Source organism: Lynx canadensis, chromosome D3 (assembly GCF_007474595.2).
Source record: "Lynx canadensis isolate LIC74 chromosome D3, mLynCan4.pri.v2, whole genome shotgun sequence".
NCBI lineage: Eukaryota > Metazoa > Chordata > Mammalia > Carnivora > Felidae > Lynx > Lynx canadensis.
The window spans coordinates 79,656,194-79,683,246 of NC_044314.2; the positions used below are offsets into that span (position 1 = coordinate 79,656,194).

Consider the following 27,053-nt stretch of genomic DNA (forward strand, 5'->3'; position numbering starts at 1 on the left):
GCGAGCAGAGAAAAATGGCCCCAAACGCGTGCTAATGTAGCTGTGGAAGATCTCCTTTTTGAGCTGAACATCCCATTAGCCAGAGAGGAGCTTTTCAAAGGGCCACGGTGTGCTGGCCGCCCACTTCACTGAATGTTTCCATCTTTCTGCAAGTGGCTGAAGCCTTCGACTTGTTTCTGGGAATATTCCATTTCCGGGGGGGGGGGGGGGGCGTGCCGGGCAGGGCTGAAAATGATCCTCAATGAGGAAATTAATTCTGCCAACCCTGGGGAATCTGGAAGACAAGGAGTCTTGGTTTGACGCCATCCATAGGCTCCGGAAGTTGTTTTTGAAAACTGATGTGGTTTTGGGAGAACAAGTTGGGCTAACTTGCCCGCTCACCCCGGAGACCTTTTTTGTTTGTTTGTCTTTCCCTTTTTAGTTTGACGGGTTTATTTGAGATCTGCCTATAGCACCTGTTTTTGAGATTCTCTAAATCACTCTTCCCTTCACTCATTCACGTGTGTGGGTATCTATTACGTGTCAGGCATTGTGTGCATAGCTCTGGAGATAGGAATGAAGGAAGTGAACGTGATCCCCACCCTTGCAGAGCAGTTCTGAAGAGGGAGATGACTGAGTCCCGCACCTTTGCAACGGCAGCTGGCAGGAGCTACTTGGTATTTGGAGGATCTTTAATGGGGTCTGTAATGGGGAATCCGATGGGGAACGTTTGGCCATTGACATCAGGAAGGGCTTCCTCAGGGGAATGGTAATTGCACTGCTATCTGAAAGCGTAGAAGAAATTAACTGGGAGCGGGTGGGGGCAACAGCATGTGCAAAGGTCCTGGGGTGTGTGGGAAGCATGTCGCATTTGAGTGACTGGAGACGGGCAGTGTGGCAGAGGAGAGAGCAAGTGTGAGGGGCCAGATCACGTGGAGACTTTGGAGGCTGTGTCACCTTCCTGCAGCTGCTGTACCACACTGGGTGGCTTCAAACAATAGAAGTTCATTCTGTATCGTTCTGGAGGGGAGAAGTCTGCACAAGGCATCACCAAGGCCGTTCTTCCTCCAGAGGCTCCAAAGGGGAGCATCCTTCCTGGTTTCCCCCAACTTCTGGTGGCTCCACCTCATTCCTGGCTTGTGGCTACATCACCCCGGTCTCTCTTCCTGTTCACACGGCCTTCCCCTCTGTGTCTTCTCCTCTTCTGTGTCACATCTCCCTCTGCCTTTCTCTTCTGAGGACACTTATCATTAGATATAGGGCCCAGCTGGATCATCCAGGATAATTTCACTTAAAGATTCTTAACGTAATTACATCTACACAGACCTTTCCCCGCCCCGCCCCCCCAATAGGGCAACATTCACAGGTCCTGGCGGATACATATTTGGAGGAAGGTATGTATACCATTCAACCCACCACAGAGACAGCGGTGAAGAATTTGATATTTATCTTTTTTTTTTAACATTTATTTATTATTGAGAGACAGAGACAGAGCGTGAGCAGGGAAGGGGCCGAGAGAGAGGGAGACACAGAATCGGAAACAGGCTCCAGGCTCCGAGCTGTCAGCACAGGGCCCGACACGGGACTCGAACTCACAAAGCGCGAGATCGTGACCCGAGCCGAAGTCGGACGCGTTACCGACTGAGCCACCCAGGCGCCCCACAATTTGATATTTATCTTATGAGCCTTGGGAAGGCACTGAGGGGTTTTAAGCAGACATGTGGTGTGATGAGATTTAAACTTTTCAGAAGTTTTCTCTTCTTAGTGCGGAGAGAGGGTCGGTGAGCATTCAGGTGCAGTGAAGAGGTGTTTCTCTCAATCACCTGGTGAGAGGTGATGGGGGCTCATCCTGGAGCGGTGGAGGAGATGATGTTGAGGACTGGATGGAAATAACTGGAAGCTCGTTTTTACCAGCCTGAATCATTTGTCCAGTGTCCCCCTGCGTGATGGCCCCGATGTTGAGAATCGTACAAAGACCTGGTAAGAGGACGCCTCTGTTGTTTGAACGAGCCATTGTCCCTTATCTGGGAGATGCCGACATTTGCTCCCGTGTTGACAATTCCCTCATTATGTGGCTTTCTTGTGAATAAATGTTTTCTTCAGTGCAGTTAATAGCATTCTCATCCACTTAAGTGCACACAGTGGCAGGAAGCCAATTAAAGCTCGGGCAGGCTGTCTATATCTCCATATATCTCCATGGCATCCGTGCGGCATCATTATTTTTCAGTGGCTTGTTGTTATTATTATTATTATTATTATTATTATTTTTACAACAATCAGGACAGTCCTGTGCAGGAAAAAAGAAACGAGAAGGGCAATCTGGTGCTTGTTGGTTGCATTTAAGGTTTGCATTGCATTCAGGACCTCACTCTCCTCTGATGCTGAGGTCAGATCGCGGCTGGGGAGGCAGGGTGGTAGATGGACAATGGTCACTGTCATGTGGAATGCACAGGAGGCGAGCAGAGAGCAAGGCGTATGGTCTAGCCCACGGGCTTTGGGATGTGACGTCTCGTGGTCGACCCCTACCACCCCCAGCCTGTAGCTGCGTGGCTGCGGGTAGGTCACTTAGCCACTCTGTATCCCACCTGTGGAATGGGAGACGCGTACCTACTTTACTGGGCTCCTGGGACAATTAAACGGGATAACGCATCAACAATACTCAGGAAAAGGGTAGTGATAGTTATCGCTGACGTTTTACGTAGAAGCTACATGCATAATGTTGGGTGGTGCTAACTGGCATAAAGGAAATGAGACCCAAGGTGAGGAGGCCGAGAACTCGGGGAGCAGACTGCCGTTTTAGATGCGGTGGTCGGGACGGGCTCTCTGATGAGGGCACACTGGGGCACAGAACTGTGTGAAATAATGGAACAAGCCGTATGGATTTCTGTAGGAAGAATATTTGAGGCTACGGGAATCGTATGTGCAAAGGCCCTGAGGTAGCCAGGAAGGACTGTGATGGCCCCAGTCAGGAGACAGGTGGAGATCAATAAACAAGAAGTAACATAATGTCAGGTGGTGGTAGGAGAAAACAAGGAGCAAAATAAGGTGAGTGAGGGGACAGGACGTAAGCATGGGTGGCCCCTGGAGGCTTTTGTGGGTGGTGGTCAAGAAAAGGTCTCTCTGAGGATCTTGATATCAAAGCTGTGCACATTCTAGACAGCTGGCTATTGGAAACTGCTGTGTGGAGCCCTTCCTGCTCTTCGGTGTTGATGCTGGCTGTGATCTCAGCTCAGGGGCAGGGGGGTGGCTGCTCTTAGCTGTGGGTTGGTGCCCCAGAGACCCCCGCCAGGGTCCATTCTGTGCAAGGGGGCCCAGAGCTCTGAATCCAGGTGTGCATAACGTCTCACAGCCAAGCTGTGGACAAAGCTAAGAAGGGGTGACAGATGCAGTGATGAAAACAAACGACACAGGAGGTCATTATAGTGGGGACCTCTCAGGAACTGGACCGAGGATCCGAGGAAGGGACGGGGGAGCGTATTAGTGTCTTTGGGCTGAAACAGGGCAGCGTCAGTGATAGAGATCGGTAGTCCCACAGTTCCAGAGCCAGAAGCCCCCAGTCAGGGCATCTGCAGGTCTGTGTTCCTTCTGAGGGCTCTGCGGGAACCACGCTTCTCGCCTAGCTTCTCGTGGCTTGCTGGCCATCTTTGGTGTTCCTCGGCCTGTGGAAACATCACCCTGATCTCTGCCTTATCTTCATGTGGCTTCTCCCTGTGTCTCCTCACATCATCTTCCCTCTGTGTGTCTGTGTCCAAGTTTTGCTTTTTCATAAGAGCCACAAGTCCTGTTAGATTAGGGGCCCACCTACCCTAGCATGACCGCATCTAAATGTAACGAATTACATTTGCAATGACTCTCTTTCCAAAAAAGGTCACATTCTGAGGTGCCTGGGTGGCTCAGTCGGTTAAGCGTCTGACTTCGGCTCAGGTCATGATCTCATGGTTCGTGAGTTCGAGCTCTGCATTGGGCTCTGTGCTGATGGTGTGGAGCCTGCCTGGGATTCTCTCTCTCTCTCCTTCTCTCTCTGCCCCTCCTGAGCTCTCTGTCTCTAAATAAATAAATAAACTTAAAAAAAAAAGAGAGCACAGTGTGTTTAAAAAAAAATAAAGAGTCTTAGCTTGTGGACATCCAGGGAGAAAGAGCTGATACGGATCCCTCCATCACCTGGGAAGGAGAGCTGCTTCCTTTGGTCTCCGTGCTGGGTGCTTTTCAGGGAAGCTTCCCAAGTAGTGTCCCGCAGAGTGGTTAAAGGTACATCCAAGTATCGATCAGCTCAGTCCCCTGGCTGCTCAGGGCAGTTGGAACCCCCTCATCTGTTACCCCAGTGCACGCCTTGTATCACTTTCCACATCTGGAGGTTTAAAACGGTTGAGGAGTCCAGCCTGACATGGACTATCTCAGGAAACCTTCTCAGCCACCCAGGGGAGCAGGGGTGAAGGCTGAAGCTCTGCAAGGTGACCTCCCAGGTCCAGTTGCTTAGGGGTTGTCTCGGCCATCATCTGGATGGGGCAAGGGGAGGTCACGGATGTCTTTGGATCATCTGGAATCACTCAGTAGTTGACATACTAGTTAGTCGTAGGGAGGTTTGGGGTGAGAAGGGTCCTTTTTGGGAAAGGCACTGTCTAACCCAAGCTAGTCTCTTTACAAGAGAGATTAAGCAACATTGCTACGCTACCATAGCTGGTCTGCTGCGGAGGTGGGTTCTGATTCCCATCCCGACCCCTGAGCCCACACCCCAGATGACTTCGTCAGCTGCCTCCAACAGTGTTAGGATGTAGGTCCTCCCTTCTTGCGGAAGGGAAACCCAGGGTGCAAAGGAGCAAATCCCAGATCTGTCTGAGTCCAAATCCACATTTTTCTTGGCGTCCACCGTGCAACTTGGCTGTAAGGACAACTCAGGTTACGCGAGGACCGTTATCGCCATGATCACTTCTGAAAGTCTGTACAAGTTGTGCGTCTGAGAAATCCACTCTCATTTGGGATTCACTGTCCACTGGTTTTCTTATGATGCAGATAATGTGTTGATCGTGGGTGCGGTGGGACCCCAAAGAAGCCCACGCTGGGGCCTGGCAACCTGTCCAGGGTGGCAGGTGGCCCTGCTCTGCACTCAGCCAGCCTGGCTTTTACGGCTCCTTTGTTAATGGTCATAAACTTGGCATTCGCTCTGGTACTCGGGGAGCCCTGACCCTCTAATTAAATTGGATCTGAGCAGGTGGAGAGAGCACTCAGCTGCAGAAGATATTTAACAGCTGCAGGGAAGGTGGAAGGGAACCAGACTCAGCCGGCTGGGCTGGCTGTCAGCATCCTCTCGCACAGGCTTGGCCTCCTTTTCCCAAGGGAGGGCGCCCTGTCCGTACTGGGAGCCTCGTGGCCTTCCCGTGGGTCTTCTCAGAGAAAAGCAGTTACCTCTCCAAGTCTCTCTGTCTCTCTGTCTGTCTGTCTCTCTCTCTCTCTCTCTCTGTCTCCCCACTCAGGACTCTCCACCCCCGTATCAGCTCTCCATTATCAGAAGATGGGTTAGACACTTATCAACACGTGTTTTTAAATTGTGATAAAATATACATAATGTGAAAGTTGTTTTTAGGTGTTAGTTAGTTAGTTAGTTAGTTTAGTTCAGTGGCATTAGGCACATTCAGCCATCACCACCATCCATCCCCAGAACTGTTTCGTCTTCTCAGATTGAAACACTGTAGCCATTACACGCCAACTCCTCACCCCCTTTCCCTCTCCAGCCCCTGCCAACCATGATTCCACTCTCTGTCCCTATGATTTGGACTGGTCTACGAGCCTCATGTAAGTGGCCTCATAACGAGATTTGTCCTTTTGTGACTTTCTTATTTCACTTGACCTGATATCTTGAAGGTTCATCCATGCTGGGTCAGGTGTCAGAATCCCCTTCCTTTTTTTAAGGCTCAGTAATATTCCACTGTGTGGATAGAGCATATTTTGTTTATCTACTCCCCTGTGGGCGAACACTTGGGTGGCTGCTTCTACTTTTCCGCCATTGTGAATAATGCTGATGTGAACGCAGGGGTATAAATATCTTTTTGAGATCTTGCTTTCAGTTCTTTTGGGGTATATATCTAGAGTCGCATTGCTGGGTCACATGGCAATTTTGCATTTAATTTTTTGAGAAACTGCCTTAGCTACGTTCTCCAGCAGCTACAGCACTTACATTTCCGCCAGCAGTGTGCCAAGGCTCCAATTTCTGCATACCTTCCACGCATTTTTAGGCCCTTTGGTTACCTTTTAATTCCTCCTCTCAGACAAAGTTCAAGGGCCAAGTGATGACCCTTCGGCCAGCGGAGCTCAGGGAGCATGGAATCAGGGAAAGTAAATAATTCGAGAAGGAAGAGCAGAGTGGTTCAGCCCGAAGGCATCGGAGTCAGAGATGGTGTAGCTGAAGCCTGCATTTATTGCTCACGGGGCAGATGACTTGAACAAATGACTGTCCTCTGTGAGCCTCAGGTGTCACTTGTCAATGGGGACACTAAGCAGGACCTGCTTCCTGGAGTAGGGAGGACGTGAGGTTGTACCTCTAAAGCATCTAGCCTGGGGCCTCACAGGAGATAAGCGCTCTGCGAATGTCACTGAAGACGGGAGGTATTTATCTACTCGGCCACCTGCTTATCACAGAGGCACAGATTGTTGTGACCTTTGCTTCTCAAGACCTGGTCCTTAACATGCAAGGGTTCTTAGAAGCAGCTACTCATCTTCAGTGACCTGAGCAGAGATGGGGTTGAGGAAGGAAATCTAACTTATTTTTATTAAAAATTAAAAAAATTTTTTTTTTTTTTGTTTAAGAGAGAAACAGAGCACGAGTGGGGAAGGGGCAGAGAGAGAGGGAGACACAGGATCCGAAGCAGGCTCCAAGCTCTGAGCTGTCAGCACAGAGCCTGACCTGGGGCTCAAACCCATGAACTGTGAGATCATAACCCCAGCTGAAGTCAGATGCTCAACTGACTAAGCCACTCAGGTGCCCCTTAAAAAAAACTTATGTTTATTTATTTTTGAGAGATAGAGCGTGAGCAGGGGAGGGGCAGAGAGAGAGGGAGACACAGGATCTGAAGCAGGCTCCAGGCTCCGAGCTGTCAGCACAGAGCCTGATACGGGGCTCGAACTTCTGAACCGTGAGATCATGACTTGAGCCGAAGTCAGACGCTTAACCGACTGAGCCACCCAGGTGCCCCCGTTCTGTGTAACTTCTTTGCGGTGGCGGTAGGGGGGACTTTGTCTTGGCCTCTTAACTAGACTGTTAGCAGCTTGAGGGCAGATGTCTTGACATATGTTACTCCATGCCCCTGGACATGTTATTCTGCCCTATCTTTCAGTAAATATTTGCTCAGGGAATGAATAGAAGACTGGATACTGCCTCAGTTTCCTTATCTGTAAAATGGGTTCAACAGCAATAGTACCTACCTTACAGGGTGTTTGGGAGAATTAATTAAGAGCACACAGTAAATTCTTTTAAGGACAGTGCCGGGCACATAGGAAACCCTGAGTCAGTGTTATTTTCGAGGGCTTACGGTGCTGTTTGCAATATAATATGGGGCTCCGGGGACTGGGGATGGTTTGTAGATAGGGAGGACTTGAAACACTTACGAAGTGCCAGGCACATGCTCTTTATGCACATCCCCAGTTTTACTCCTTCGCCTCGGAGACAGGCGCTATTTCCATCCCCAGTGTAGAGACGAGGAAGTGGAGGGTCGGTGCACTTGGAGTGACTCACCGGAGCCCACAGCTTAGTAAGCGGCAGAGCGGCACCTGGCTGCCTCCCGCATCTGGTAGCGGCTCGCCTTCCCCTTCCCCTTTCCTTTCTCAGCCTTCCCCATCTTGCTCTCCCCGCCGCTTCCTGTCCCCCTGCACTGCGAATCCGAATCCGGAATCCCGTTGGCTCAACTAATGCTTTGCCTTGAAGCCACTTGGGGGGGGGGGCGGGGGGGAGGCTGCGTGAAGTTGCTTCCTGCCTGCCCGAGGCCCGGACCAGTGGTTATTTGCAGGGATTTCTGACGCAGCTGGTCTCCTTTGGCAGAGTAAAGCCCCAAGAGCCTCCGGACGCAGGCAGAGGAATAGTAAACGGTGTCCCTGCTCCCGGAATCACCTGGGACTGAATGCAATTCGGCAGGAGCCGTGACCCTCGCGCATGTGGGTCCCCTTCCGGGGCGAGGTCCCTTTGCGGGTCAGGGGCACCATCCAGCCCGCTGTGCCCATTGGCTTAATCAGAATCCACTCATATGCCTGTTCTCGCTTTTCTCCACATCCTCATAGACATTTGTTCTCTTCCATGTATTTTATTTTATATTTTATTCTATTCTATTTATTTTATTTTGTTTTATTTTATTTTTTTAAATCTTTTTATCACTTTTGAGAGAGAGAGAGTGGGGGGTGGGGGGGGAGTGGAGAATTCCCCAGCAGCCTCCGCATCCAGAAACCGTGAGATCGTGACCTGAACTGAAAGTGAGTTGGACGCTTAACCACCTGAGCCACCCGCGAACCCCTCTTTTCCATTTTTTTTTATTTTTTTTTTTCAACGTTTTTTATTTATTTTTGGGACAGAGAGAGACAGAGCATGAACGGGGGAGGGGCAGAGAGAGAGAGGGAGACACAGAATCGGAAACAGGCTCCAGGCTCCGAGCCATCAGCCCAGAGCCCGACGCGGGGCTCGAACTCCCGGACCGCGAGATCGTGACCTGGCTGAAGTCGGACGCTTAACCGACTGCGCCACCCAGGCGCCCCGCCATTTTTTAAAAAAATGTATAGCTATCCTAGTGGGTGTGAAGGGTTATGTCTGTGGTTTTCATTTGCATTTCACTAAGGATGTGTAACGTCTTTTCGTGGGCTTGTTGGCCACTGTTTGTATATCTTCTTTGAAGAAATGCCCATTCAGGTCTTCTGTACATTAAAAAAAATTTTTTTTAATGTTTATTTTTTTGAGAGAGAGAGAGAGAGAGACAGAGCAGAGTGGGGGGAAGGAGCAGAGAGAGAGGGAGACAAAGAATCCGAAGCAGGCTCCAGCCTCTGAGCTGTCAGCACAGAGGCCGACGTGAGGCTTGAACTCATGAGCCGCAAGATCATGACCTGAACTGAAGTCGGACACTCAACTGACTGAGCCACCCAGGCACCCCAGGTCTTTTGTGCATTTATGTTCATTGGGTAGTTTGTCTGTTTCACATTCATCATCTCTCCTTCCCTTGAACTCCACCAGCCTGATCGTCGCTGTGACATCTGCAGAGGGGAATAAGTACAGACTCTGGGTAGAATGCCACCTCTGTGGGCCCTTGGGCAAGCTGCTTCCATTCTCTGTGCCTCATTTTCCTAGTCTGTACAATGGGAACATGGTCCTTTACCTCCCACATTGGAGGAAGATTAGACCTCTGAAGATTGGAGGTCATGTAGGAGACGTGTGTCCTTGCGTCCAGCATGGGGAGGCCCCCAGGAGACAGTAAAGCTTCTTAGTAGCTTGGTTTTTTCCTCCTGCTTCTCAATTTTATCTGTGGTTCATGGCTTGGCCCGTGACGCATCCTGCCTTCCTGGATGCTTTTGGGTCCACAAGAGATCTGGTGTGGACCCGAGAGCGCGAGGGAGACAGCCGCACAGCATGGGGATTCTGCACCCCAGCAAACAAGGGGCAGGCAAGGGCCTCCTGGAACACCTCGATGTGATGGCTGTGTCTGCACCCAGCATGGCCTTTGGTGGGCAGCCGTCTGTCTCTGTCAACCTGTGGAACCTCTCTGATACGTAATTCATCTTGATGCTGAAGTCACGCTGAAGGCAGTTAGCACCGGGAGGGCAGGCATATTCAGGGGCAAGACGGGAGCCTCCTGTCCAGCTCCCCAGGTCCCTGTGGCTCAAGGTGAGGACCAGTGACTCGGTGTCCACTGCCGTAGTCTTTCTTTGCAGGCAGTAGGACTCCAGGTTGTATCATCTCCCAACGACTGAAAGACTGCCTTTGACGTTGCTCCTCCGGTCCGCCAGTGGAGACACCAGTTGCCCTTGATTCCCATGAAACAGTGTCCCAAAGTGCAGCAGTTTTCTTTCTACTCTAAAAACCCACTTGCACAGCGTCGCGTTTTTCCTCCCATGCCCTCAAGAATACAGCCCTGATTTCTTTTGAAAGTCTTCTGCAGCATCACCAAGCCATGTCAGGTCCTCCCCGAAGCCCTGTTCCTATTTTCGCGAGAAGGTTTGCAGCTTTTCCTCCGAATCAGAATCTGTTTGCCTGTGGTTGGAAAACACTGCGTGGCATTTCGAGATGTGGTTTCCTTGGAGATGGGAACATCTGCCCCGCAGATCTGGGAACCTGCACGACCACAGACCAGCTTTCGTGCCTGGCGGGATCTAGAAAACAGATCTCTAGGTGCAGAGCAGAAGCCATCAGCCCTCTTTTTCTTTTTTAAGCCTGCCAAGTGCCACAGAATGAGGCCCCTTTGATGCGATAATGTGAGAATGAGAACTGAATTTTTTTTTTTTGAGATCACTGCCATTTAATTAACCTGTGTGCTGGCAGCAATTAGTTCAAGATGCTTAAATAAGTAACACACAGCCAAATTCTCTTTATACATGCTTGTGTCAAAAGCATAAGGTAATAGATGGATTGTGCGTTTTCCAGGTTAGCAGGGAGAGATGAACAAAACTGCCATGACCCTGCCCTCTTGAAGTTGATAGTCTAGATCAGGGATCAGAAACGAGGGCCCGTGGGCCAGGTGTGGCCCCTTGCCTGTTTTGCAAATAAAGTTTTATTGGAACACAGCCTTCCTTCTTCCCTTCCCTCCCTCCCTCCTTCCTGCTTCTCTCCATTCATTCTTCTCTCTCTCCTTTTTGCCTTCCTTCCAAGTTACACACGCATTACACTGATGGTAGGCATTTTATTGTAAAAGGATCACACATAGTCAAATGTGGAAGTTTCCCCAACGCCCTTCCTCCCACTGTTTTTCTCAGTGGAAACCCTTCCAGTTCTTTTTCTGTGGCCTCGTGGAACAAGAAAAGAGGCAGAACTGAAATAAAAGCATTTACATGAGGTCTTAGAATTGCAATTTGGGGAGCAAGGGATTCAGGTAGCAACCCCAGTTGTGTCCCACTAGGGAACACGAGTCAGGGGTTTTTAAAGGCAGCAAGGAATGCTTGGATGCATTGTTTACAAAGAACTTTGATTCGTGTTGGTGGCAGAAAACTAATTTTGGCTCAACATAATTGGTTGCTAAGGCTTCCACTGAGCGAAGTCTCTTACTGTAGCAAGTTGCAAGTTGTAGCCGAGTCCTTGGACTACTTGCCATTTGGTCCAGTTCACAAGTTCACGGTTCTGCCTGATGACGATGGACCTACGACCCACCTTCTTAATGGCCTCCCGGCCTCGTGTTAAAACCCCTTGCCATTACTGACTCCCATTTATGTCACCTTCCACACCTTAGATACATCATGTGAATATATAGGAAGTACATTCAAACATTTTGTAAGTATATTTATACATATTTATGCTTACGTATTTATATAAATGAGATCATACTCTATGTGTTGCCTGGCAGTTTTCTTCACAAGTCCGTGTGTTGTAGAGTTTTACGTGTCTGCTTGTGGAGAGCAGGAGCTGGCAAACCATGGCCCTTGGGCCAAAGCTGGCCCGCCCCTTGTTTTTGTAAATAAAGTTTTATTGAGCCATAGCCACGCCCACATGTTTATATATTGCCTGGGATGGCTTTGTGCTTCAGTGGCAGAACTGAGTAGTTGTGGTGGAGACTGTACAGACTACAAAGTCCACAATGTTGACCATCTGGCTTTTTTTCAGGAGTTTGCAGTCTCCAGCCGTTGAACCACCTCATTCTTTTTAACGACTGCATCATATTCTAAAGTATGGATCCATCGTGTTTTATTCAATCCCTCCCTTTTTAAGACGTCTCCCGCCTTGCTCTCTCTACATATTCCTCTGGGGACCTGCTAGGTGGGACTGGCTCTGGGGTGCCTGGGATTATCATAAATACTACACACTTCTCTGATGCAGAGCGGGGTGGAGCTTGGGTTTCCAGAGCTGGGGGCGGTGATGGGTTTCACAGCATATGTGGTCGTGTGCCTGTGGCTGTTTCAGAGAATATCCTTTGCTGCTACATTTCCTTTCTCCTTCTGGCGTGCTCCAGCCCTGATTTAGCCTAAGCGCTCAGCCCTGATGTCTGGTTTGTGGGGACCCCGAGGGGAGGCTAGCAAAGGGAGGGGTATTTTGTTTCAGAGCATCAGTCTGTGCCAGAGCCGCTGGTAACAGTGCAGGCAGGCGTCGTGCATGTAGACTTGCCGAACAGAGCAGTGGTTCTCAGGAGTGGGGAGGCATTTCTGGGGAGCTCGTTAAAGTGCACATGTCAGGTCCCTGCCCCCAAAGGATTTGAGAGACTCTGGGGCTGAGGGTACTTAGTCTGACCTAGAGAAAAATTGAGCTGTAGACTTTTTGAAAGAGAAATTCAGCTTTAGTGGCCTCGGTGGCCTCAAGGCTGTATTAGGGGTCTTTGGTTGCAAACTGGTTGGTTTAAGCAGAGAATGAATTTCTGTGGAAGATTCCGGGGTAACTCTTGGGAGAGACAGGAAAGTTCAGAAAGGAGCAGGATCAAGAACATCCTAGGGAGTCCAGGTAGCAGGAGTGGCTTGACAAGTTTTGCGGGGAGCCACCAGGAGATGAACTGAGCGTCAGAGATGTTTTCCATCATTGTGAACGCCAGTCAGGATTCCTGTTCTTCAGACAGAGTCTGACTGGTCTGACTTGGCACCTGGTGGCTTGGGGATGGTTACCTCTGTCCCTTGGTCGATTCCCCTAACAAGACTGTGCTCAGAGGAGAGAAAATTCCCTCAAAGGGAGGGGGGTGAATGCTGGACGGTCAAATAACCCACTGCAAAGAAACAGGACAGGTCATCGGCCAAGACATTAAATACAGGAGCCCTTGGGGCAGGGAGAAGCACCGGGATTAGAAGGTCAAGTAACAGTTCCCAATGGGGCCCCTCCCCTGTATTACTTCATCCCAAATGAACAAATTTTGCATCATAACAAGTCACTGCTGGACGCGAAAGTTGAAAGCAGGTCAAAGGCCTTGGTTTGTAAAAGAAAAAAAAAAAAAAACCCACTGATTTCAGGCAATAATTCTTCAAACTCCTATGGAAAAAAGAGTTTCAGACTTACTTCTTGGAGTCACTGTAGGACAGTCACGAATGACTTATTGGAAATTCCACACTGCTGGGATCACGCTAGCTGAAGTTTTTGTTCAGCTCATGCTGACTCATTTGCCCCCCGCAGCAGCTAGGGGCAGACGGAGGGTCTGGAGAGGTTGTACCCCACTGGATAAACAAGAAGGCTGAAAACCTCACGGATTCTGACCCGCCCAAGGTCACGCTCTAAGTCTGGAGGAGAGGGAGTCGCATCGCAGAATCGTCACAGCGAGGATGGATGAGATTTGGGGGCTGGTCTGCTCTAGGCCCTCATTTTACAAGGAAGGAAGCCGAGATCACGGCAGCTTAAGCGGCTGGCCCGGAGCCCCCAGCTGACCCCTGGTATGGCGCGTCCTTCCCGAGCCATCAGCAGCTGCTGTCGTCTGTCTCTCAGGCTGTGATGGAAGCATTTCAGCGCGGATCTCCTAGAACAGCCAGGTTGAACTCTGGGCCTCTTCAGGCCTGTCCATAAAGACTCACTGTCAGTTCGCTTTCCTCGGGGTAAAGGAAGCGTCTTTGAAGTATTCCGTAGGTGGCGAAATACTCAGTTCCCCTGAATAAATCTTTCTAGCCGACTCCAGCTTGCCGAGAGAGAAGGCCCTTTGCTGGCTCAACACTTGAGCAGACAGTTGTGAATTCTGCATTTGCTTAGGATGCTGACCCTGGATGACTTTATATGGAGATGGCTGGGGTGTTGAGGATCCAAATGACAGCATGCTTCCTTGCCGAAGCGTCCCAAGCAAATCCAGGTCCTACGGAGGCTGCCGTATGTTTTAGGACTCAGAGCTTTGGGGTCAGACAGAACCAAGTTCGGTTCCTGGCTCTGTCTTTTAGATGCTGTGTGACCTTGGGTAAGTTGCTTAGCCTTTCTGACTCTCTGTTTCTTCACCTGGAGATGATCCCCATCTTAAAACATAAAAGGAGCTAATGCATAGAAAATGCTTAGCACATGACCAGGTACAAAGTAAGGGCTCAATGAACGGCAGCTATCACAATCGGAACCAAGATACCATTATACCTAGATTAGAGAATCCTTGTTTTATTTATTTTTTTAATGTTTATTCATTTTTGAGAGGCAGAGATAGAGCGCAAGTAAGGGAGGAACAGAGAGAGAGGAGACACGGAATCTGAAGCCAGCTCCAGGCTCCTAGCTGTCAGCACAGAGCCCGATGTTGGGCTCGAACCCACAAACCGTGAGATCGTGACCTGCGCCGAAGTCGGATGCCCAACCAACTGAGCCACCCAGGCGCCCCGAGGATCCTTGCTTTAGCCAAGAGGGGAAACCAGCATCAAAACCCCCCGTGACTTGCTAAGTAACAACAGAGCCAGGTCAGGAACTCAGCCTCCTGCTTTCCTCATCCAGTCATCTTATCAACCCAACACATGGCCTCCCTCGGGGTCACTCAGTAGGGCGGGTGTTACGGGCAGAGGGTAGTGGTGCTGCTGATTCACCCTTCCTGGCCCCTCCCCTCTCAGTCTCCTTTAGGGTTTCTGATTTTAGGGGATGTTTATGAGTCAGACGACTCCCTGCCCATGGGGAGGCCGAGCAAAGGGGACAGAAGCCAATGTTGGTCATCACTTATTGGGCTGATGGAAGCTGCCCATGTCCCCCTGGCCCCAGGGAGACAGCAAGAGCAGACCTCTCTGCCAATTTGTCTCGGAAATTGTCTTTCTTCAGGCAAGGGGAGGGGGAAGGAAGCCTAAAGAAAACATCCAGCCACATGCTTGTGAAATCTCTGCCCAAAGTCAGTCATCCTTTTTAATAATGAGGGCTGTCAGAGCCCTGGTTCAGTCGGAAATGATGGCCTGTGTAAATATTTGGTCTGTAACTGATTTATGGGTTGGGGAACCAAAAAATAAGATTAGTCGCTAATCACAGGGATGCAGGAAAATCAACGGGCCTGGAAGGCAGAATTGAGGTTGGCTGTCTGGGTGAGCTCAGATGGGGTTAGGGGGAGGCTGGGCCAGGCTGTGCAGTGGTATTCACTTGGAGAGGGGGCTGTGGGCTTCTGGATTATTCCATCATAATGGGCAGAGAGAGGCAGCATGGTCCATGGGCAGGTCAAGAACTGGGTGGGACCGGCTTTGTGGCAAGATGCCCAGTTTGCAAGCCCAAGACTGGCTCTTGCCAGCGAGCCCTGAAGTCAGCCACCCAAACAACCCTAATCGTGCACAGACATCCCTGTAAGATGGGAATATATGCAGTCAGCCGTTATAGTGGAATTAATAGAGCAATTTGGAACAGGCTTTGAAGTTGGTGAAATCTGTATTCGCACCCCGGGCCTTCATGGAGTTGTGACCTGGGTACTTGATAGAGAACACCGGTTACCTCAACTGCAAAAGGGAGGTTATCCTTGCTGCTACCCCAGATGAGATAGCACGTCCCAGGCAGGTCACCTGCTCCCAGCGTCTCGGCCAGACCCGTCTTGTGCTGACATCAGCGGTCCTGTGATTACTGGCATTCACAGCCCCAGGTGGGCTAATACAGGCGCTTCACCTTCCCTGCAGGTGGACTCCCACTCCCGCCTCAGCCACTGGCGGCAGCGCACGCCTCCTATTAGCCCCGATAGCATGGAGGCAAAGCGCATGCGTGGGAGGGCCACCCTCTCCCCAACTCACCTCCTCCAGAAGCCCGCCAGCATTCATGTGCCGGCGCGATGGAAGCACACAGGCTTTTCATGCATTCGTTTACTTAAGTCGACTCCCGCTCTGTGCTGGGTCCTGTCGTGGACTCTGGGGACCCACAGGGAGCAAGTTGCACAGGATCCCTCCGTGGGTGGGAGGGACTCACGCTCCTCGAATCATCAGAAAAACGAGGCGTACTCCAGAATGTGGCCAGACCTTGAAGGAACGTAGAGGGGCCATGGCAGGACCCGGTCTAACCCAGGAGAGGTCGGGATGAGGAAAGGAAAGACCCCGGGTGGTGGGACTGGCAGCTCTCGGGGTGAGCCACATGATGGGGAATGGGATTCAGGGGTTGCTTTGGGTGGTTTGCTTCACTTTTCCTGACTTTCAGGTAAGTCCAGACCCTACTAGAACAGGGCTAGCGGGCTGGAGCCCGCGGGCCAAACTCAGCCCACTGCCTATTTCTGTAGGTAGTTTTGTTGGAACAAGCCGCATCCGTTCACCCACACGTGGTCTCGGACTGACTGCATGCCGCGTCGGCAGGACTGAGGCGTCGTGACAGAGAACGTAGGACTTGCAGAGGCCTTTTACAGGAAAGAATTCACCAACCTCTGCACTAGAATATCTTTCCTTTCCTCTCTCATTCCTTCTTCCTCTCTTGTACTCGTCCTGGCTCTGAAGAAGTGAGGTGGTGTCTTAGTGTGTGTGTGTACACACACACACACACACACACACACACACACACACGCTCTTTTCCCAATCAGGTCTCAGTAGAAGATCTGTTTGATATTGAGAACTGATCTGTTACTGAGCAAGGTTTAACCTTAAAAAAAAAAGACATGGGGCACCTGGGTGGCTCAGTCGGTTAAGCATCGGACTTCGACTCAGGTCATGATCTCATGGCTTGTGAGTTCGAGCCCCGCATCGGGCTCTGTGCTGACAGCTCAGAGCCTGGACCCTGCTTCGGATTCTGTGTCTCCCTCTCTCTCTGCCACTCATGTTCTGTCTCTCTCTCTCAAAAATAAATATTAAAAAAAATAAAATACTGTGTATCTATTTTTAAGAAAACAGTTTTTAAGTATGTATGTGTATATATAACATGTTTAACCACATACTGTAATACATATATAAATGTATATATAAATACATATTATACTATACTGTATATTATACTATTATATGGTATATGTATATATAAATTTGTACACATAAATGTAATATATACTACATTATATATTATACATGGATATATAAATTCACATACGTATATGTAGTACTCATACTGTGATATAGTGTATTATATATATTATGTACATGTATTATATGCCATGTACTATAAATATGTAAGTTAATATATAATACGTATTATATATACAATGACACGCATATACATATGTTTAATTTCTAGGAATCTATAAACAACCACATTTTTATATCTGTCAACTAAATCTGAGATACCAATTACTAAGTGACTGATAGAAGCCATTTAGGAAACAAAATCCATCCCAAATTTGATCTTCAATTTAAAACTTATTGAAAAAATAATGAAACATCATTGAAATATTAAATAATGTTTGACCACATTATTCCATGTTTGTTCCTCTGTCTTCTAGAGTTTTTTTAAATAAAACGAAGAGAAAAATTCAAGCCAAATATACTGTATGCCATTTTACAGTTATGTTTTTTTAATTATTATCAAAGAATACTCTTGTTGCTAAGTACAAATGGCTACTAAGTTCAAAGCCTCAAAGTAACAAAGTACCTACTCCCCAAATCAGCCTGCCTCCCCTCCGCCAGCCTGCCCACCCCCTCTTGTAAATTCTTCCAGGAAATGTTTCTCTACATGGGAGACTGTCCAGCTAAGACCGGGCATTCACACGGCACAACTGATTTAGGAGACGTCAGAGGTCTCTTTCTCTCACCCCGCCACACTCTTGGCTGGCAAGTCCCAGAAGAGCTGTGTTCCAGATGCTTCCCTTTCCTCCCCCTCCGATGCCCAGACCTCGGTCCGTGCCGTCATCATCTTTTGCCTGGGCGACTGCCACAGCCTCCCCTCGGGATCCCGTAATCCCATTCTTGCCCACACCACAGTCAACTCTCTACACACTGACAGAGTGGTCTTCCCAGAACAGAATTAGGTTTTGTCCTCTTCCTTCTTAAAACCTGCTGGCAGGTGCCCATTGCTCTCAAATAAACCCCACCTCCCTACAGTGGCAAGCACCCACGTGGCACCCACCGATCGCAGTGATCTGCCTCCGTGGCCCCTGCTTGTGCCTTCTGCCTCTCTGCTCCTTGCTCACAACGAGTTGACCTGCCCCGGCCTTAGACTCCCCAGCATCGACTTTGCCTCACTGCCCGGTCCCCTCTCCCTCAAGATCTTTGCATTCTGGCTTCTTTTTGGCATTCAGTTCTCAGCCTAAATACCGTGTCCCCAGGAAGGCCTTTGGAAACCTTCTTGTAGCTTTCCCTCTTTCAGGAATGTTTCATGTCTGCTCAGTCTGGTCGTCGCTGAATCCCGGTGATGGGCAGCCTCCCTCCTCAGTGCGTGTGGTCCACAGACCATCGTGTGTTTCCCCTGAGGAAAGAGGTCCAGGGTAAAGAGGAATTCTTTGGTCCTCTTCATGGATGCTTGTCCATTTTCTCTCGATTTTGAGCCTGACTTTCACATCATCTTTGCCCATAAAGAGCCTCAGTCTGTCTAGAGGGAAGGAGGCATCTTGGCCAGGGACCAGTGCAGGAAAGAGGATTTACCTAGCAGGTGCCACACACTCTCTCAGACACTCCAAGTACGTTATTTCATTAGACCTTCATACAATCTTGTGAAATAGGGGAATTATTGTGCATTTTTACAGGTGAGGACATTGAGGTTCAGAGAGGTTAAATGACTTCTTGAAGGTCACACAGCTAGTAAGAGGGAGAGATCTAGGTCCTGCATTACTATTATACATTTTTCTAACTGTAGGAAAATACTTAGAGCATAAAATTTACCATTTTAACCAGTTTATTTTATTTATTTTTTTGTAACTTTTTAAAAAATGTTTCTTTCTTTTTGAGAGAGAAAGAGAGAGACAGAGCATGAGCGGGGGAGGGGCAGAGAGAGAGAGAGAGAGAGAGACAGAATCTGAAGCAGGCTCCAGGCTCTGAGCTGTCAGCACCGAGCCTGACGTGGGGCTCGAACCCACAAACTGCGAGTTCATGACCTGAGCTGAAGTCGGACGCTTAACCGACTGAGCCACCCAGGCACCCCATTTTAACCAGTTTATAAACTGTACAGTTCAGCTGGATCACCACCGTCCAGCTCTAGAACTTCCTCGTCACCCCAAGCGGAAACCCCAAGCCCATTAACCAGTTACTTTTTAAGTCCCCCTCCTGCCCCCTGGACGACCACTAATCTGCTTTCTGTCTCTGTGGATTTGCCTTTTCTGGAGATTTCATATACATGGAGTCATAACGTGTGGTCTTTGGTGTGCATGTGTGTTGCACTAGCTAATGTTTTTGAGGTTTCCCCACAATGTAGCGCGAATCAGTACTTTGTAATACCGGATACTTCCTTCGCATGGGTCGACCACAACTTGAATGTTTATCCATTCATTTGTTGTTGGACTTTTGGGTGGTTTATACCTTCTGACTCTTGTGAATGATGGTGCTCTAAACATCGTGCACAGTTTTTTTGGTTGAACATCTGGTTTCGGTTCTCCGGGGTCTGTATCTAGGAGTGGAATTGCCCCATCATATGGTGTTTTTCCCACAGTGGCTGCCCCTCTGGACAATCCCACCAGCAAGGTGCAAGGATTCTGGTTTCGATTCTGGTTTCTTCATATTCTAGGGCACCTGGTGGCTCAGTCGATTAAGTGTCTGACTTTGGCTCGGGTCGTGATCTCACGGTTTGTGGATTCAAGCCCCACGTCGGGGTCTGCACTGACAGCTTGGAGCCTGGAGCCTGCAGCCTGCTTCAGATTCTGTGTCTTTCTCTCTCTCTCTCTCTGCCCCTTCCCCTACTACCCCCCACCCGCCTCAAAAATAAATGAATAAACATTAGAGAATTTTAAAAAATCAACTCTTCTAGCCCCTCCAGCATTGATTAATTTGGCCTGTTCTCGAACATCATGTAAATAGAATCATCATGGAGTCATACAATACAAGCGTTTCTGTGGGTGGTTTTCTTTGCCCGACATTCTATCCTTGAGATTCAGCCACGTTATAGTATAAGCTGTGGTTTTCTCTTTTTCATTGCCATGCGGTGATCAATTGTATGAGCATACTGTACTTTGTCCTTTCTGTTATTGATGGACATGGAGACTGTTTCCAGTGTTTGGCCACATGAATATTGTTGCCATGGGCATTCTTTTGTGGACGTGGGCACTCATTTTGGTTGGGTGCATACCCAGGGGGTAAATCTTTTGCTTAGAGGGTATGTTCACTTTAGTTGATAGGTTTTCAAAGTGGTTGTACCACGTTACAGTTTTACCAGAATTGGCGGGGGAGGGGGGCGGTGGGGGGAGGGGACTTCTGGTCGCTCTCTATCCTGGCCCACTTTTGGTACCGCAAACTCTCTCTTTAGCCATTCTGGCGGGACCCGTTCTGGAATGTACTTAACATGCTTTCCAATCAATGTCTCTTCCTCTCCCTCTTCTCTGCCCCTTTCTCCTTTCTCCTTCTGTTTCACCTGCTTTTTCTTCTTAGTACATTTTACATAAAGCTGTCTACCAGGAAATCATTGCTGTGAGATTATGCAGTTGATGTGCAAGTTCATTTTTAAAATTTTAACTGTTAAAAGACAAAAATTTCACTCTTGCCTCGTCTGAAGGCATTTCATATTCATCCACACCTGGGGAAATGCAGCTTACGGTGTTTGATTGACTTACTCATGCTTCCTTTTACCGGGTGCTCTCGTAGATCAATGTCATGCTTGGGGTGTGTTCGAGCCAGAATTGAGGGTTGTAGTCTGTGGTCAAGAGCATATGCTACCAAACATTCTCCTGGTGTTAGACTTACAGGCCTTTGCTTTTCCAAACTCTCTCCTTCCCTGGGCTCTGTGCACCGCCCCACCCCCTTCCCACCCAAGAACTTGGTGCTATTATTTGGTTTTGAAAAGGGTCTTGCTGGGGCACCTGGGTGGCTCAGTCGGTTAAGCATCCGACTTCGGCTCAGGTCATGATCTCGCAGTCTGTGAGTTTGAGCCCCGAGTCAGGCTCTGAGCTGACAGCTCAGAGCCTGGAGCCTGTTTCAGATTCTGTGTCTCCCTCTCTCTCTCTGACCCTCCCCCATTCATGCTCTGTCTCTCTCTGTCTCAAAAATAAATAAAGGTAAAAAATTTTTTTCTTTTTTTTTAAAAAAGGGTCTTGCCTGGAGGCCTCATTTTTGGGTAATCAGATCATGTCAGCTGCAGACGACTTAAATGGCCCCGTCTGGGAAGAAGGGACAGTTCGTGCAGCCCCGTGTAAGACCAGCGGGCATTGTTTTCCTCTCTGGGAAAACGGTTATGGGCAAGTGCTTTGCTGCACAGAGCGGGGTGTGAGAATGTGTGCTGTGCCTGTCCTCCGGCCATGCTTGCGAGGAGCTCGTCCGCCCCCAGCTCGCTCATTTCCTACCAACTGGCCGAGTCGGATGCTCCAGACACCGTTAATGAGACGCGTAGCTGGGTGAAGGCATCCGAGTTCAAGCGGACACAACCCCACATTCGAGGAAGTGAGGGTAAAGAGACCACAGGAGCCAGCAGCTCTGCTTGACTTGGCACCCATCAAACTTTGGGAATAGAAGGTAGTGCAGAGGCACCTGGGGGGCTCCGTCGGTTGGGCGCCCGACTCTTGATTTCGGCTCAGGTCATGATCCCAGAGCTGTAGGATCAAGCCCCTGCGTCGGGCTCTATGCTGAGTGTGGAGCCTGCTTGGGATTCTCCCTCCCTCGCTCTCTGCCCCTCTCCCCTGCTTGTGTGCTCTCTCCCTCTAATATTAAAAAAAAAAAAAAAAAAAAAAAATTTAAACTACCCAAAGCTATCTACACATTCAATGCGATCCCAATCAAAATTGCACCAGCATTCTTCTCGAAACCGGAACAGGCAATCCTAAAATTCATATGGAACCACAAAAGGCCCCGAATAGCCAAAGTAATTTTGAAGAAGAAGACCAAAGCAGGAGGCATCACAATCCCAGACTTTTGCCTCTACTACAAAGCTGTCATCATCAACACAGCATGGTATTGGCACAAAAACAGACACATAGACCAATGGAATAGAATAGAAACCCCAGAACTAGACCCACAAACGTATGGCCAAATGATCTTTGACAAAGCAGGAAAGAATATCCAATGGAAAAAAAAATTAAAAAAAGTGGACAGACTAATCATCAGTTTGGGACCCCCTCCGTGATCTTTGCAGCCAAGGCTCTGAGGTGCTGGCTGACCAGTGGGCACTGATCAAGAGCCTTTGGAGTACAGGGCTGTCTGCCGGACCTAGGCCAGGGGTGGCACAAGAAATCAGGTGTGCCTCTGCCCTCAAGGAGCCCACAGCTGGAGTTCATGGAGAAGATGGCTGGCAGCGCAGGGCTCCTGGCTTGTAGATCGAAACTGGGCTGCATTCCTTTAGAATCCTCCCAAGACAGAAGGTGCCAGGTTGTCTTTGCTCGAGTTGAGGCACGTGAGCTTGGGTGAGAGTCCATAGGCCTGGCTTCTGGTCTTAGCTCTGCAACCGTGGGTTGCCTGCTTTGTGTTAGGTGCTGGGCGACCAGTCCATCCCGTGTTTGGTGGGCACAAACTGGAGGTGGGGAGACGCACATCCACTCAGTAACACCTAAGCAGCAGCAGAACTCCAACCGGGATGCACTGTGTGAAGGAAAAGCATTTAGTGCTAGGAGCACATGTGACCTGGAGATCTGACTAGTTCTGAGGGTTGAGGACTGTGTCTCTAAGGAAGGGATGCCTAAAGTGGATCTCCACTGGCAGGATGGTCCAGAGGGTGATCCCTGAGGGCCTCTTGAAGCTTTTTGTAAGGAAACCTTTGGAAGTTTTTAAGCACGGGGGCGGGGGTGGGGGTGGGGGCACGGAGGAGTGACATGTTACAATGCGGGCTCTTTAAAACCTCGCTTCGGTGCCTGGGTGGAGAATAGATTATAAAGAATCAAAAGTGGGATGGGATTATTCAGCCATGGGAAGGAATGAAGTTTTGATACATTGTTACCACATGGATGAATCTCAGAAACGTTAGGTTCAGTGAAAGAAGCCAGACGCAGAAGTTCACATCTTGTGTAAATCCATTTATACGAAATACCCTGAATCGACAAATCTAAAGGGACAGGAAGCAGGTTGGTAGTTGTCGTGGGCTGGAGGGCAGGGCGCGGAGAGAAACCGCGTAGTGGGTACAGGGTTTTGTTTGGGGGCGATGACACTATTTTGGAACTGGATAGGGATGGTTGTTGCACAACATTGTGAATGCGCTTTATGCCACCGGATTGCTCACTTTAAAGTGGTTACTATAGGGGCGCCTGGGTGGCGCAGTCGGTTGAGCGTCCGACTTCAGCCAGGTCACGATCTCGCGGTCCGCGAGTTCGAGCCCCGCGTCGGGCTCTGGGCTGACGGCTCGGAGCCTGGAGCCTGCTTCCGATTCTGTGTCTCCCTCTCTCTCTGCCCCTCCCCCGTTCATGCTCTGTCTCTCTCTGTCCCAAAAATAAATAAACGTTGGGAAAAAAAGAAAAAAAAAATTAAAGTGGTTACTATATATGATGTGAATTTCGCCTCAATATAAATAAAAGGTAAAGACCATAAAAAATAAAATAAAAAAAAAACCCAAAAAGCAGTGGGATTGAGGGTCTGATTCCGACACAGCAGCAGCAGCTGAGTTGCGGGAGGAGAGTGGCTTGGCCCAGAGCTGTGTGGCTGCAGATGGAGACTAATGATCCAACTCGAAGAGGAAGAGTTTTCTCAGGATCCTTTTCGTTTAGATAGTCCGTGCAAATTAGGCTCCAGGAAGGTCAGAAGAACTTTGCTCGATTCCAGCGCTGGAATGAATAACCCTTTGCGGTACCTGGTGAAACCAGTGCATTTTCCCTAAGCACAGATTATGGCCCCTGAGCTGAATGAGACGTGCAGCTTCAGCTCCACTGGGCCCTGGGGCTGCTGTCAGGACAGCCTGCCATGTCAGGAGCTCCGACTTGCCCGCCTGTGTAGACAGCAACGTGGTCCACCCGGGGCTCATACGGCCCCAAAGGATGGAGCTGCCCTCGCCGATGCTTTGTGCCATCCCGCTTTGCTGCTTTCCCCCAAACTGGCCCCGAGTCCAGGGAAGACATTTATGCAATAGGTTTCTGACATCCTGAGATCTTGGAGAGGATGTTCTTTTTAATTACACCTGCAGGATATACTGCAAAATATGCACTGAATCTTACACAGTCACAGTCATTGGACACAGTCATTTGTGTCTGTTTTCTCCTCTGAGTGTGCTGGGTAATGAGGGCAAATGGTAAAGGTGAGTCCCATATTCTGTCCATGAAGGCTTCCTCGGTGGGCGGGAAGTGATATGTGATTTCCTTCCACCTACTTCGATCAAGTAGCCATTCATTCTCCACGTTCTCTTCCTCCTCCCCTCTCTTCCTCCTGTCTTTCCATCCTCCCATCCTCTCTTCCTTCATTACATCCACCTTTCCATCCATCCATAATCCTTCTGTTCTTCAGCCTTTTCATCCATCCACCTGTCCATCCATCCATCCATCCATCCATCCACCCATCCACCCCTCCATCCATTCACCCATCCACCAATCCATCCATCCATCCACGCATCCATCCATCCATCCACCCATCCACCCACCCATCCACCCATCCACCCATCCATCCATCCATCCATGCATCCATCCATCCACCCATCCTTCTTACATCCCTTCCTTCCTTCCATCTATCCATCTCTTCATCCATCCATCCATCCACCTTTTTATCCATCCATCTACCCAACTAACATTTATTTATATATACCCCTTCTCTGCTCCATCTGTGGCCCTGAGTTGGTAAAGCAAATTGACTCTCTGCAGTCACTGAACTACTGCTAAACTTGGGCTTAGACTTGGTTCTCCTTATACAAGGGATCTGGCTTGTCATTTGGTGGCCCAGTGCCTCAAGGCTCCTGTCAGTGTTTTGGAACTAATGATGGGATCTCTTGGCAGAGGATATGACTGCATCCTATTCACCTGCCAAGAGTAGCGGTGGGCTGAGAGTTGCTGGATGTTTCAGGTGAAAAACACGGCTTGGCTTCAACTCTTGGCTTCTTCAAGGTTAATTCCATGCTATATAGACACCCAGTTTAACATGGTCACAGTGAGGTTCCCAACAGGTAACCTCGCTCTGTGCAGGGCCCTGTGCCAAGCACGTCATCTCGTAGAATTGTCACGACATCCTTCTTAGGTAGGTGCTATTGATTTCCCCATTGTCCAGGTAGGGAAACTGAGGCACAAAGAGAGGAGATCACTTTCCTGAGGTCACGGTCAGGACCTGAGCCCCGGTCTCACTGATCCCGAAGCTTGCCGAGTTTAACTCCAAAATTAGATTGCCTCGGTGTAGATGCCTACTCTGTGAATCTCCCCCATTTGGAGACTCTTGTGGAATGAAATGCCTTGTTTCCCTCTCGGGCAGGGAGAGCCAGCTAACGTGTGCTGCTGTAACAGGAAGTACTTTCCTGGGCCTTGCTTCAGACCCCCAGGGAGATAATAAGTGGGGCTGCCAGCCCAACGCAGTGAGGGAGAGACTTTGCAGGCGCACTTAGATTCCTTAAAGCTGATGAGCAGCAGACCTCCTGGAGAGGGTGACTTTTAGGCTGCCCGTGTGTGGGAGGCCTCCAGCCTTTAATTAAGGCACCTTCCTGGGCTCTCCACCTACAAACAGAGAAAATTTGCAAGGAGGGTTCACTTTGGCCACAAGATGGCGCCCAACTCTGGGCCCGACCTGAATGGGGCCGTGGTGGGGGGTGGGGGGAAGGGGAAGGATGGGGGTGGGGGGAGGGCAGAGTGGTTTGTTCTGGATGCTGTGCCAAATCACACCCTCTTAAACTGCTCCTTGGGAAGGGGAGAAATTTTCCAAACCAACCCCAGAGGTTCATTCCATTCAGCTGGTGCCGAGCCAGGGTCTGAGAGATCCAGCAACGAAAACGACAGGGTCCCTGCCTTCAAGGAATTAGAAGGCAGCATGCTCAGTGCCAGTCATAATCCAGATTGGTCATTTCATAAGCTTTTAATGAGCACCTACTGTGTGCCAGGTTCTGTGCTAGTTGCCAAGGACAGAGAAACAAACAGTACAGAGTCATTGCCCTCAAAGACCCACAGTTCACTTGGGAGACAGACACTAAAAGAACAAATTTGGGAAAGTAGGCAAGTACAGCCACAGGGATACATACAGAATATCGTAGAAGAATGGAAGAGGAACACCCGACCCAGGCAAGAAGGGAAGGGGAGTATCAGAGAAGGCTTCCTGGGGGAGAGGACACCAGAGCGGAGTCAGAGAAGACAGATGGGGATTAGCCAGGCAGGGACGGGGAGGGTGTTCTGGGCAGTGCGGACAGCACCAGCCAAGGGTCACAGGGGAGAAACAGCACCCAGCTGGTGACTGGAGCTCAGTGAAGTCTGGATAGGACAGCATCAGGGCCAGGTCAACACGGGAGGTGGACATTGGTACCAGCTGAACGACATGGGGGCCGCCCCCTCTCAGTTCGTGTGCAATGACGGACACATTGCCCTCTCATCTGCTTCTGTCTCCCTTTCAGAGCCAAGAAGAAAAGCAAGCCCTTGAACCTCAAGATTCACAGCAGCGTGGGCAGCTGCGAGAACATTCCATCTCAGCAGCGCTCGCCGCTCCTGTCGGAGCGCTCTCTCCGCTCTTTCTTTGTGGGACATGCACCTTTCCTGCCCTCCACCCCTCCCGTCCACACCGAGGCCAACTTCTCTGCAAGTAAGTCACCCGCCCGCCCCGCCGGGGCTGCTGAACCCTCTTGTCTGCCAGGTGTGTGCTCCCCGTTCTGAGAAGATGCTCGTAAGATGCTTGGAACTCGAGGCTCATCTCCCTCCCACCTGCACCGTTCACGCCCCTTGGGATGGTTTGAAGGGAAGGGGCGTAATTAGCACTTGGGGGGTTGACTGGCTGTTGTCATTGGTCCCCCTGTTCCTACTCTTTCTGTCTGCGGGTGTGGAGGGATAACAGAGGGAAGCAAGCATGCAGGGCATTAAAGGAGACATCAGCTTTTTCTCTCTGCTTCTCCGCTGCCCGGTCACAGGATTTCTCTTGGGTCACTGTGGATAAGGCATCTA

General features: G+C 49.7%; 1 protein-coding gene across 1 annotated transcript in view; it reads left to right on the forward strand.

Annotated features, from left to right (window-relative positions):
* KSR2 (kinase suppressor of ras 2) overlaps positions 1-27,053 on the forward strand; it is a 432,131-nt gene that overhangs the window by 233,362 nt on the left and 171,716 nt on the right. Inside the window, exon 5 of the mRNA XM_032595418.1 lies at positions 26,513-26,697. Coding sequence (XP_032451309.1) covers positions 26,513-26,697 — 185 coding nt within the window. The remainder of the gene's footprint in view (positions 1-26,512; positions 26,698-27,053) is intronic.